The sequence below is a fragment of the Panthera pardus genome, unplaced genomic scaffold, assembly GCF_024362965.1.
Source record: "Panthera pardus isolate Hobbes unplaced genomic scaffold, ASM2436296v1 HiC_scaffold_8, whole genome shotgun sequence".
In the NCBI taxonomy this organism is placed as follows: Eukaryota; Metazoa; Chordata; class Mammalia; order Carnivora; family Felidae; genus Panthera; species Panthera pardus.
Window position 1 is genome coordinate 137,791,155 of NW_026527013.1, and position 13,963 is coordinate 137,805,117.

Genomic DNA, 13,963 nt, shown 5'->3' on the forward strand with positions numbered 1-13,963 from the left:
GAGCCAGCCAGACACCCCCAAAATAATTTTTTATAGCAGGTTCTTTTTAATTCATTTATGTTTATTTTTTTTAATGTTTAGTTATATTTGAGAGAGAGAGACACAGCACAAACTGGAGATGGGCAGAGAGAGAGGCGACAGAATCTGAAGCAGGCCCCAGGCTCTGAGCTGTTAGCACAGAGCCTAATGCAGGGCTCGAACTCACGAACCATGAGATCGTGACCTGCGCCAAAGTTGGACGCTTAACTGACTGAGTCACCCAGGTGCCCCAGTTCATTTATGTTTAACCAGGTGGACTTTTTTATTTCATTTAATTTATTTTATTTTATTATTACTATATTTTAATTAGATACAATCAGAATGCAACCACAGGAGCATTTTCATATAGAAATCTGGCCAGTTAGAGCTATAGAGGTAGAGATATGAATTCATTTAAGACCCTCTTCATTTATGCTTATTTGGGATATACCCTAATTTACATAGTTCATAGAAAGAATGACCATTCAATCAATGTTTTAATTGCCTAAGAAAAGGCAAAAGAATCTAAATATAAAATGCATATAATACCTTCATTTAATTTTAGGAAATAACTTTGTCTCACATTGAACAAAATAGAATTGTTCTCCAAAAGCATCTCTACTGTAAATACAGTCCCTTGAATTCTCATCAAAAACAAAGTTTGTTTAAGGATATAGAAACTTCCTAGGTTAAATTGAAGACTTGAATTTTAGTAGAAATACCTGGCTGTCTTTGGGAAGTTAAATCACAGCTTCTCTGCTCTCCCTTCCTTTTGTATTTAAACAGCTGTGATTCTTTACATGAAGATAATCATATTAAATTATTTATGCCTAAAGAATTTTGGAACTTTCAGCAGGAAAGAAGTCCCTAGTCAGTGACTGGGCAGAACCATGCATAGATGAGGAAGGAACAAGGTAGGTCTACCACCTGGCTGTATGACTTGTGAGAAACTGCCCTTGATGATGAGTTACAGACCAGATCCTCACCTCCACCACAAGACAGGAAAAGTCCAGGTTCTGCCCAGGGTGGTCAGTTGAGTGAAGGGTGTTAGGACATTCATGGGACATTCATGCCATTAGATCATGCTACAGACTGAATGTTTGTATCTCCCCTAAATTCTTACGTTAAATCCTAACACTCAATGTGATCATATTTGGAAATGGGGCCTTTGGGGGAGATCAGGTCATGAGGTGGAGGCCTCATGAGTGGGATTAATGTCTGGAGAGCTTCCTCCCCTTGCCACCATGTGCGAATGCAGTGAAAAGACAACCCTGTATGAACTAGGAAGTAACTTCTCATCAGACACTAACTCTATCAATGCCTTAACCTTGGACTTCCCAATCTCCAGATCTGCAGGAGGGACACAACCTGCTTTTGAGTCTCAGTCAGACACTGCCGCTATCAAAACAGAGCCATATTCCCTGCCCTAATAGAGAGTCAAGTGTTAACCTCCAGTACAGTTAGAATTTTGTGCATTCTTTTCAGTAAAGCTCAAGTAGACAAGAGGTGGCAAAATTATCAGGCCTTCCTGAGCAGAATTAGAAACAAGAGATATCTTAGGTCATTACTAGATAATCTATAAGTAATTTTAAAAGTGCAGTCCAAAATAAAATAGGTAAATACTTAAAGACATCTTAAGGGTGTCATGAGGCCTATAATAGCTAATAGGTTTGAGACTGTGTAAACTCAGGTGGAAAGAAATGAAAACTTTCATGATAAACATCTCCACTTCATGCTTGTCGGCTGCAAGCTGAATTCTCCCATAAGACTGGCCCTGCAAGCGTAACCCTTGGGACCAGCTCCCCCTTCTTCCCATGGCAAAGGCACTTAAGAGTCTTTGAATGGGTCGTAGGCAATGAATAATTTTGGTGGTATCAGCAAGTGAGCTGGGTGGCTGGTTATAAAAAAACAAACTTATAAACAGAACTGTCTAAATGGCACTGGGATTTGGCTCCTTGTGTGACCGCCTGTAGTGCAGAAGCAGTGACCCGGACTCACACACGGTGGGGAGCTTCCTCCAACAGTTACTTTTCAAAGGACAGAAAGAGAGGAAGCAACAGCAGCAGCTAACTAAAGAAAGCCCCCGGTGTGAGAGCAGCTCTGATAGTGATGAAGAGGAAACCCCTGGGATGTGAAACCAAGATAGGCATCCTCTGGAAGCTGGTGCAATCAGCCCAAAGCCAACATGGCCAGACATTTGCTGGGACCTTGATATGCTTGATGAATTGACTTTCATTTGAGGGAAGACAAGCATACCTCCTCCAATAAACTCCCAAGGCATAACCAGAAAGGATCTTGTTAAGAAAATGGATACCAAACAATGGAATTTTCAGAGAATTGCTAGTGTTCACTATCTAAGATTAGCATCATCTTCGAGCAGATTAGAGAGAAATGGGAAGACCCAGCCATTTCCCAGAATGATATGTGAGATTCAGAGAACCACAAGTCCTGTTCCTTCAAGTTGCTGGGCATCTGAGGATTGCAAAATCTGTCAAATTTGGGAGAATTTGTAGTTTGAAATTCTAGCAGGGTACGTGTTGGCTAAGCATGTGACAATGAAAAACAAGTAGGCATTGGAAAACTGTCAGTTCTCTCGGCTTTTCTGTTCATTTAAAATCATGTAGGTTAAAAATGATTTCTCTGGGTATAAAAAGTGAGATTAATTGACAGTGTAGAACTAGGTTATTCTGGGCATATCATCTAAGTATCCAAAGAGGAATTTAGACATATTGAGGAAATGAGATGGTGCCAGGCTTGGAGAAAGAAAGGAACTCTGGTTAAAAGAAAAAGAGCAGTGGATGTGTATTCCCCTTCACTCCTTCCCATATTTATTGTTTACCATCAGACCTCTCCCTGGAGGATTTATTTAAGCAATAAACATTTATTGGGCTTCAACTGTTTGCTCAGCTCTGGACAAGGTCTGTGCTAGACTTGGGTTTATAATGATGACATGATCCTTGACCTCCTGGACCTCCTAGTTTAGCAGGAGCAAACAGACTTGTACGAAACTAATTGTACTCCATTAGTTGCAGGCAGCATTGGAGGCACTGGAGAGGGAAAACATTACTCTGGTTGGACAGAGGTAACGTAGTCAAGAAGTTCTCCAAATAAGAACTGATCCTTGAGTTTTATCACTGTAAGTTAGGAGTTTACCCAAAGGATTTATGAGAGGGGGGAATATTCTAGAAAGAACAACATATACAAAGACACAGGAATGGAAAGTCATGCCAGAATTGGAAGTGATTTGTTCCAACTGGAACATAGGGTGTGTGTGGGTGAGCAGTGGAGGATGGGATGAGCAAGTCATGAGGAGCTGTGTGTGTCATGCTAAAAAGCTGGAGCTTTTTCCTGCAGGTGATAGAGCAACAATGAAGGCTTTCATGAGAGAGAATGACAGGATCAGACTCTGAGCTCTGTGAGGGTGACAGGATAGCTCCAGGCAACAAAGACTCAAAACCCAAAGCGGGAGAATACATTTCCGGTGGTCCTACAGCTGGGGAAGCCAACCCCCAGTGTTTCTATAATGTGTGCCTCACAGTAATCAGTCGTACATGCATTTTTATAGCTTTGTTAAAAATGAAGAATAAAGTAAATGTTACAAATCTAGGCTCTGATTAGCATGCTTTGAAAATAAGAAAACACTCTTTAAAGGAGGCTATAAAGACTTTTACTGATGATAATTCATTTGGTAAAAAGCACTTTATTAGGATATTCGGTCATAATCATATGTTTCATTTATAACCTTTAAAGCTTCATGTGATCATATAATAGGCTAAAAGCAAAGACAAAAATCAGGAGTCAGAAAAGAATTTGCTTTAGAAAAAGGCACAAGCCAGAGGCACACAGTTAGCAAGCCCGACTGAAATCTAACGTTGAGAGAGCTCAGAGTATAAATGTGCATAGATGTGCTAAAAGCATTTTGGCCCTTTCCTCAATTTTCCCCTTTTCTACATGCAAACTCAATCCTTTAATTTACCCTAATTTTCACACTGAGGGTCTTGGTTAAAGGGCTCCGTGTTTAAAATTACGCTTTAGTGATATCTCACATTACAGAAATGTCCCTGTCTCTCTGAAAGAAGTAGAAAAAGCTGTCAGAATTATTTTGCATCTTTTTGGAAACACCATGAAAATAGATAATCTATGAAATTGGTGAGGTTTTGTCCTGTTAAACTATTTCCAGAGGTATAAGATGCCCAAAATATATCCTAAATATTGGATGTGTGTAGGCAAAGATAAGGAATTGGTACAGGCAATTTACTGGAAATACTTTTCTCTCAGCTTAGGAAAACCAAAAAAGATCCTGGTTGGCTTCCCAACTTTCATTTAGGTTTTTATGCCCTCTAGTGGGTATTTGGGATTTATGCAGTTGTAAAATAATATTTTTACAGCATTTCCTTTGTGCCATATGTGTTCAAACATTTATCTCAACAATATAGGACATTGACTGATAAGCCCTTAAATAGTCAAACCAAAGTGTTTAACATTATTTGAGCCATAAACTTTTGATAATTTAATAAAAGCTCTGAAAACTTTTAGGAAAATGCCTATGAAGACACACTGTCATGGAGTTCTCTAACCACTTGAATTTTATCCATGAATTCCTTAAGAGTCCATTGATTCCTGGTTAAGAACCTCTAATGAAGCTGAGGTGTCCTCTAGCTGCCCCCTTTTTTTAGTAGATGCTAAAATTGTTAACGTTTTGAACAACAGGAAAAGGAAACATACATTTTTAAAAGAACAGTAGCTAAAAATTTGGCTTAGACTTAAAGAAATAGGAGAGAACACAGAGTATCTTAAATAACTAGATACCTGAGATAATCCAAAAGCTTCTCAAGTTTTCAACGCAGCTAGGATAGTGTAGGATTAATCCTACAGGCAAGGGAGGTGGAAACAAAATCAAAGCAGCTTTTTAGGCAAATATTGATTTTTAAAATGTCAAAGAGAAATCTGTCTATTGTTAAAGTAATATGAAGGCCTCTCTGGCAAACAGTTTGCATACCACAAGCAGGTGTTATACAGCAACACTTAAAGAAAAGTCATTTGCTATTTGCAAACATTGCAGCTACTATAAAAAAATTAGCCATCAAACTATGATCCTTCTAGGATGCCAAACTGATATCAGAAAATCCATAAATAACTAGCCACTAAGACCCTAAAGGATAGAATGATTAGTTGAGAAGTGATCCAGATTTCAGGTCAGAAGAAAAGAGTTCACAGACTTCTCTGACCAGTGGTCATGTCTAGGAGAAAATTCAAACACAAAATCAGTAGGTAAAATACACACACACACACACACACACACACTCACTCACACACATGCACACACACACACACACACACACACGGACAGTTCATAGCTTTTACCAGGTTATTATTATACATATCACTTTCATCTAATTTCTTAAGGATACTGTCTTAGTCCATTCAGGCTGCTGTAACAAAATACCACAGACTTGGTACTTTATAAAGAGCAGACATGTATTTCTCACAGCTCTGGAGGCTGAGAAGTTCAAGATTATGTCACCAACAGATTCAGTGTGGTGGTGAGGTGTTGTTTCCTGGTTCATAGACTGCCCTTCTTGCTGTGAACTCACAGTAAAAGGGGCTAGATAGCTCTGTAGGGCCTCTTTTTATAAGAATGCCATTTGTTTGGGCTCTGCTTTCATGATCTAATCACCTCCCCAAACCCCCACCTCCTAATACCATCATATTAAGCATTAGGATGTCAAGGTATGAATCTGGGGGAGACACATTCAGACATATAATAGCAGATACCTATTTTTCGAATACTTACATTTCCAAATACAGATTCATGTCCCCTATGAAGCTGTGGGATTTTTTTCCCCCTAATGTAGTAGTTGAAGCACAGCTTTATTGAACCAGCACCTGCCCTACACAATGTACAGGGTGCTCCGAGTTCTGTGCAGCTGCATAGGATCCATTCACTCGAGTCCTTATACCTAGCAATTTAAGACCTTTTCATTGTGAAAAAGAAAGAGGGAGAGTGAGAGATTGAGTTACAGTAAGCATTGAGGTTTATATTTAAATAAGTATTTCCTTCCTGTTATTTGAAGATCTTTCCTACCTTCATGAGTGTTTATAAAACACACAGCTTTTGTTTTCTTTCTTAGTATCCATGGGAAATAGCTTAACAGATGAAAAGTCATTCCTTAGCTGGGGAGGTTTGCTTATATAACATTTCTCTTTTATAAAATGAGCCTACATTTATACTCTTCAAATAAAAAGAGAAGAAAAAATAGAAACTATATGAATAGGACTAGGAAGCTAACAGTATTGTGTTTGAACACTGCATAAGAAAATTCCAGGAACTATTTCTCCATTTGAGATCTAAAGACAAGCATACTTTAGTCATAGGATTTCTGGACAAATGCCAAAAAGGGAAAAATTGTGTGGAAATTAATAAAATTTGCTTTGCAATATATTATGTTTAAATATACATAGATGGATGGATGGGTGGATGGATGGATGGATGGATGGATGGATGGAAGATATATGCATTCTACCTGTTTGTCTGAATTAACCTAATTTAGCCCCTTCTCTATCATTGAGTGCATGGCACAATTTAAGTACTTTGCAGAAACTTTTCAATGATATTTAAGAGTAAAATGTTCAAGAACCAATAACTGAATCTTTTCTGGGGAATTGGTCTTCCATTCAATATAGTCTTTAACACATGACAAATGATATAATTTTAAACAAGTATTTGGGGCAGTATGTGAAAATTTAGAATTAATATTTTTACGTGAATAACAATTCCATGTTGTACCTTTTTAACTGATATGAGGAGGGAAAGGAGCAGTAAATATCAGGTTTGGCAGATGTCCAGGGTAAAAAAAAAAAAAGCAGAATGAAACAGGACTGGCTCTACCTGGTAAATGTAGGAAAAAGTGGAAGGAAGTGAGAAATGGAAGAAAGTAGAAAGATGGGGAAAGCTTCCTTTCAATGAACAGAGGTCAAGTCTACTTATTTTTATTATGCAAAACTTTTGGAGAGTGATTCCTTTTATATCATGCTATCTTCTCCCGTTTTCTTCTATCTTTTAGGAATTCAATATTTATCTTAGAAGACCTTAGAAGCCCCTTGTAATCTTTTAATAAATTTTATTTAAATATAGGAAAAAATGTCTCTATGAAAACAAAACCACATCTACATAAAGTTTTAGTGTAAATCTTCTTGGGAAATGGATTTTTGAAGACTTGAGAAATAATATTAAATTCTGAAGAAAAACAGAAAGACTAGAATATATAATATTGCTGGGCTTAGCATAAATTTAAGAGTAGGGAGTCAGGAAAAATGAGGCGTGCTTTTATATGGAACAAAAAGAATAAAATACCAACCAGTAAACAACTTGCCTTGGATAGAAATAATCATTAAAAGATGGCAGTATTGTAGGCAATACTTAAACTACATGATCAGTTAGCTAGAGTGTCACCTCTCATTATGAAGCTTTCTATTCTAAGCCTTTCCTCCACCGAGTTTGAGGTATGATTCCTGAGGTGTATAATGCTATTTTGCTTCTTACTACAAGTATGAATACTAGTGAAAAGATCTTTTGTTAAACAAAGGAAAGCAGATGGTTTTGCCAGAGAGCTATTTCCTATCCCCAGTAGATTCTGTGCCCAATTATAAGTTTGCAGATAAACCTTCCATTCTCAAGGTTATCCTAAGTGAGAAGAGAGACACAACGGACAATGTAAGAATAGATACAAATCACACTGTGTATTTGTGGTGATTCTCCAGCATATTCAAACAAGTGAAATATGCTTAAAATATTGCAAATATCAACAGCAGTCCAATCTTGAAAAGAAGTGGGGAACAGGAAGAAGAGCAGTAAGGGCAATCGATACAGTTCCAAGGGGATTGTGGAAGGAGATGGCAGGTGCTTCTTGGCAAATCAGCCTGAGGGTGTCCTAGCAAGCAATCAGGGGCAGCCCGCACCTCCCCCCGGCCCCAACGGCAGCACCCTGCCCTCTCTGCTCCCTGTGCCCTCCTCCCATCTCCCTCTACCCTAGTTTCACAACAGCGGAGACTTGGGGCCCATCCTCATTTTCTGTATCTTGAGAAAGATCTGTCCTTTGACTCAAGAGTAAAAGATGGAGAAGATGCCCCCTCCAACGAGCACTTTGTTGTCCCTTCTGCTTCCCGTCGTGATCACTGCAGTCCTGGCCAGTCACCTCAAGGGTCACCTTTGCTTTTGATTGAGAAGAAAATTTGGATTGTAAAAAAAATACGGTGGAGGTAAATAATAAATGTAATTGCATTTGATGCAGATTAGCACAGTTTCATGACATTAAAGTACCCCTATTCTATCTGTTATCTCTTTTTTCTTATGGATCCTTCTAGACTATGAATTTTCTGCCTTTCAGCAAGCTGGCTCATATCTTTACTTTCTACCCTTTTGTTACAAACTGTACAAGAAATTTCACTTTGCCCATTTTTTCCCCTCTGAGTACCAAGTTCACTTTCTGCTTTATGTATTTATTTATATTATAATCTCTGTTTATATTCAAAAAGGATTTGCAGTGATTATTTCTCTAGTTGAATCCTGGGCACTTTGTCAAAAATCGCTTTCCCAGGAAAACGTGCTTTATCAATTGGCTCAGAATTCCTTTGACTGAGTCCCTCAGAGTCTATTTTCTCTCCTCTTCTCTGAGGTAAGGTCTTTCCGAACATATGATTAGCCTCCATCCCTACCACCACCACAGCCTGCTACTTGAACTTACAAACCTTCTGTCTTCTTAAAGTCTTACTGAGCTTTGGGTCCATACCACACAGTTTAGCCCTTAAGTTCCTCTAATAATTACAAGAGTGCTAGCCTTGCCTACTCTATTATATAGTGAGCCTAGGATACAAAAATAGCTGATAAATACTAATTTTTAAAAATCTCTTAGAGAAAGACAGGAAAAACTTTATTTTGTGTTCATTTAGCTATTTTATTTATTTTATTTTATGTATTTATATCTTACAAGGTTTATTTTATTTGCATGGACTCAATGCTTATCTATTCTGGCCACAACAAACATAGTTGAGCTTTATTTATTTTCCCCTTTTAGAAAATCTTTCTAGATCCTGATTGATAGACATTAAAATCAACCCCTCACCGTTTTTGTTTTTTTTTTGAAAAGCTGCTTGTGTGTTTCAGACTTATCCAGGACCTACTGTACAATCAGTGCAAAGAGAAAAAAGATGTCTTTAAAATATGGCTGGGCACTCAATGTAAACTGTGGCAAACATAGAAATCGGCTCATGTGTACACAGCATTGTATAAAACATTGATCTTCCAATTGCACTGACAGATCTCTATAGGACAAAAGTCCTCAAGACTTGATCGTTCACCTTATAAATTCTTCTATGTGTGACTGTTTCCTTACTAACATAAACTTCAGATTATAACTTAACTTCCCTGATGGACTACAGAAAAATACCCTGTTTCATATGGACACAGCATTCCAGTTCCTGGATTTATTCTATTCTTTTGTCTGTCTGTTTGTCTCACTATTAATTAATACCGCCATTCTGATGCCAAAACCTGTGGGAATTTTAGTTACAGTGAATTAGCTCAACAGCTGATCACCCACAAACACTGACAAGAATGAGTAACTGGGACCAGAGCCTGGAATGGGTTATCGAATAGGCTGTCACCACCAGCCTTTCCTGGGCCAATTACCCTGCAACTTCCCTCTCCCACATTGACACACAAATGTTTTCCCACAAAACAAAATCAGAGTGATCGTTTCCTGGGCCACCCTTCAAGATGTAATGCATCCCCATGTCCTCCTAAACCTCCTTGAGTCTGGATTCCAAAACCTGAGCTCCTCTCAGAGTGCTGAGCACCCCAGACCCCTCAAGTGAACATGGAGAGGTTGGGGCTCTACAGGCACAGCCGGGCAGCCTCAGCAGTAATACGATCAAAAGACATCCTTCTTGCCCCCTCTCCAGAAATGAATTCTTAGAATAAGGTAGAGAAAATGGATTCTTTGACTAATATTTATTGAGGCAGCTTTGTGCTAGTCGTACTAAATAGAGCAGATCTTGCTTTGTCAAGGTTATATTCTAATGTCAGCAGGGCAGGTGGGTGGTCAAAAAATAAATATGTTAATAAGTTATAAAATATCATGTGTTAATAGTACTGTGAAGGTCATTAAATGGGAAAATGTTAAAGAGAATGACTAGGGGAGAGAATAAGACCACTATGGATAAGATGGCCAGAAAATAACTTCTGGAATGGAGACATTTAAGTCTCAACCTGAATAATGATGATCTGGGGGCTGCACATTGTGGACAAAAAGCCAGATGGCCAGCATAGCTGGAAGACAGTGGACTTGGTGCAAGGTGGTATGAGATACAGGTGGTAATTAAATGATATAGGCCCTTGGAGATAAAACTGAAGAGTTTGGATCTATTTTAGTTCCAAGTCTATTAGAAGGTTTAAGCGAAGTGGCACCAGTGCACTCTCCATTCTAAAACCATAACTCCAACTGCTATGTTGGCATGAATTGTAAAGTGGTAAATATGGAGGAGAGAGTTAGGGTAAGAAGCTATATCTATCCATCACTCTGGCAAGAAATGATGATTGCTTGGGTTGTTGTGACAAAATGGAGGTTGAGAAAAGAGACCATAATAGGACATAATTCAGTTTGGTCAGAGATAACAAGACTAGCTCAAAAATGAGATGCGTGACTGAGAATTGAGGTAACTCTTTCAATTTTGATGCGAGCAATTGAGTGGTTTGCAGTTCCATGGAACTGGAGGTGATAGACTGGGAGGAACAGATTTGAGGGTGGCAGAGGAAGCTAGGGAAATAAAAGTTCCTTATTGCCTAATTTGTTTTAATTGGCTCTTAATTGGTTCTTAAAAATCCAGGGGTAGGAAAAATCAGACGAGACCACTGAAGACATGAGTCTGATTTTCTAGGTAGACATCAGGGTTGTCAACATAAATTAGGGTATCAGCAACAACTGCAAGCTATGAGATTGGATGATATCACATAGGAAAGGGTTTATATGGAGACAGTAAGAGTCTGAGAGCTAAATTACTCCAAGATTTAAAAATCAGATAAGGGGCAGCGGGGAGCCAGAAAAGAAGATAGAGGAACAGCCATTGAGTTAGGAGGACCGCGAAGGGAATTTTCTAATACTGAAGCCAATGGAAAGTGTTCCAAGAAGAGAGAAAACTAATCAAGTACAAATGAGAGATTGAATAAGATGACCATGAAGAAATAACCATTGTATTTAACAAGTGGAAGTTAGTGAGACCTTGGAAAGCTTTTTTTAAGTGATTATATCTGATAAAAAGAATGTGATATAACACTTTTTCTACTTAAATTTCATAACCAATCTAATGCTGAAAAAATTAAGTGGAAAGAGATGTTATCTAGACTATGAAATTCAGCATGGAAATACTAACTATAAATAAATGTAAAGAGGGGCGCCTGGGTGACTCAGTCCGTTAAGCGTCTGACTTTGGTTCAGTTCATGATCTCACGGTCCCTGAGTTCGAGCCCCACTTTGGGCTCTGTGCTGACAGCTCAGAGCCTGGAGCCTGCTTTGGATTCTGTGTCTACCTCTCTCTCTCTCTGACCCTCCCCCATTCATGCTCTGTCTCTCTCTGTTTCAAAAATAAATAAATGTTAAAAAAAATTTTTTTTAAATAAATGTGAAGAATTTTGCCATATTATATAAAGGACAAACTGAAGAGCTATCATTACATCATCTGGCTTAGAACATTTTCCAATCAAAGAGATATCTAAATATTGGAATCAATTCCTGCAATATTGAAAGATAATTTTTTCATATTCAGATATTCATAATTTCTGGTTTATTAAGGTCTTAACCCATGTGTATGGTAGTCATGAAGTAGAGATAGATTGGTCTAAAAAATCATTTGACTTTGGGTAAAAAGCTATTTGTAGCAGGTGAAAATAAATTTCTGTGACTTAAAACCATGTTTTTTTCTCTAACCCAGGTATGGTGACATGGTACCAAAAACCATAGCAGGGAAGATATTTGGTTCCATCTGTTCACTGAGTGGGGTCTTGGTCATTGCTCTACCTGTTCCAGTGATCGTATCTAACTTCAGTCGGATCTACCACCAAAATCAACGAGCAGACAAACGGAGAGCACAGAAGGTGTGTATTCAGCTCTGTGCAATCATGATTTAACATCTCCCCCTTTTTATAGTGAGCTTTAAAAATCCCTTACTGGCTATTCAGTGTTCCAGTTTTGGTCAATAGTTGCATAAGTCAGCACAGGCTAGGTTATACTACAGTAAAAAAGGAACCTTAATATCTCAGTGGCTTAAAACAACAAGGAATATTTCTCAGTCATGCTGCGGGTCCATTACTGGTCCAGTGATAGAAACTCCATCTTGACAAGGTATTCTGCAATCATTCAAGCCGGGGTAACAGGACATGATGAATCACACTGACTCCTAAAACCTCCTCCTGGAAGTGGGCCAGGTCACTTCCATTTCTATTGCACTAGCCAAAGTAAGTCACATAGCCGTGTGTAACTTCAAAGTGGGCAGGGGAATATAATCCTACTGTGCAATCAGAGGCAGAGAGAAAGAATTATCTAGTAAACAGCACTAATGATAGTAGTAAAATCAAAGATAGATTCTTGGCAAATTTTATCAGAATCAGATTTCTAGATCTAATTCATTTCGTCTTTGCCCATCAGGGATCAAGCTGGTTCCAGTAAGCAAGGACTATTAAAAGGAACTAAGATATGTCTCAGATATTTTAAATAGTTGACCCAGGAAGTAGGAGAAATCTGATCATTAATAGCTGAGTTTTATTCCTGGCCCAGTTTACTGTTTCTCTGAACTTCGTGCCAGTTATTAATCCCTCTAAGAGTAAGGGTGTATACACAACTGTAAGATGGGGAAAATGTACCTACCTCAAAAATTTATATAAATCTATATGAGTATATCATAATAGTAACAATATTTAACATTTATTTCTGGCTTTACTATGTGCCGGGTACTGGTTTGGTGTTTTTTTTAAATAATTCATATTGTTTTCATGAGTCTCGGAGTGAGTCAACATTATTATTCCTATTTTTTAGATAAGGATCCTAAAGTACGCAGAAATTGAGAAATTCAGTCTAAGCCAACCTGACACCCAGGTTCATACACATAAACATTATGGTAGACTGCCTCTCAGAAAACCCGACTAAATGTTAACACACTTCCCTTCTCCAATTTTTGTCAAAATAGTCACCTTTAGAGTCAGGGCCCTTGCTGCTTAGAAACAATTTTGGAGGGGCGCCTGGGTGGCTCAGTCAGTTGAGCGTCCGACTTCAGCTCAGGTCATGATCTCACAGTCCATGGGTTCGAGCCCCACGTCGGGCTCTGTGCTGACAGCTCAGAGCCTGGAGCCTGCTTCAGATTCTGTGTCACCCTCTCTCTCTGGCCCCTCCCCTGCTCATGCTCTGTCTCTCTCTGTCTCAAAAATAAATAAAAACATTAAAAAAAAAAAAAAAGAAAGAATTTTGGAAATCTCTTGTGTAGTTTCTTTAAGACCATGGCACTAGATTTCCAGTATTCCTCATGGATACTCCATCGTTGTCCTTTATGGATAGATAGTTTTTAATATCCACAACCATGACTAAAATGGATCCACAATGCCGGTAAGGTAGTATAACTCTAAACTATCATGAGACATTTGGGTGCAGTTCAAAGCTACTGGCTTTGTAGCTAATTCCAGAACAGGATTTTAAGTATGCTTTTGAACAATGTTGGTCTTTTAGTCGAGTATAAAATCTCAAAAAGTAACTCTCGGGAAAGTTCAGGGTAATCAGTGTGGTCACAGAGCATACTGTCCAAAGAACATGTTCAAGTCTAACATCACAGATCCTCTACCTTTTGCAAAGAGTCACTTTTTCAGCCTTGTCCTTTCTTGCTTTATAGACTCCCCCAAGTTTGG

At 38.5% G+C, this 13,963-nt stretch overlaps 1 protein-coding gene across 1 annotated transcript in view; it reads left to right on the forward strand.

Annotated features, from left to right (window-relative positions):
• The window catches only part of KCND2 (potassium voltage-gated channel subfamily D member 2), a 484,389-nt gene that overhangs the window by 453,574 nt on the left and 16,852 nt on the right, over positions 1-13,963 (forward strand). Inside the window, exon 2 of the mRNA XM_019452549.2 lies at positions 12,004-12,166. Within this exon, the coding sequence (XP_019308094.1) occupies positions 12,004-12,166 (163 nt within the window). The remainder of the gene's footprint in view (positions 1-12,003; positions 12,167-13,963) is intronic.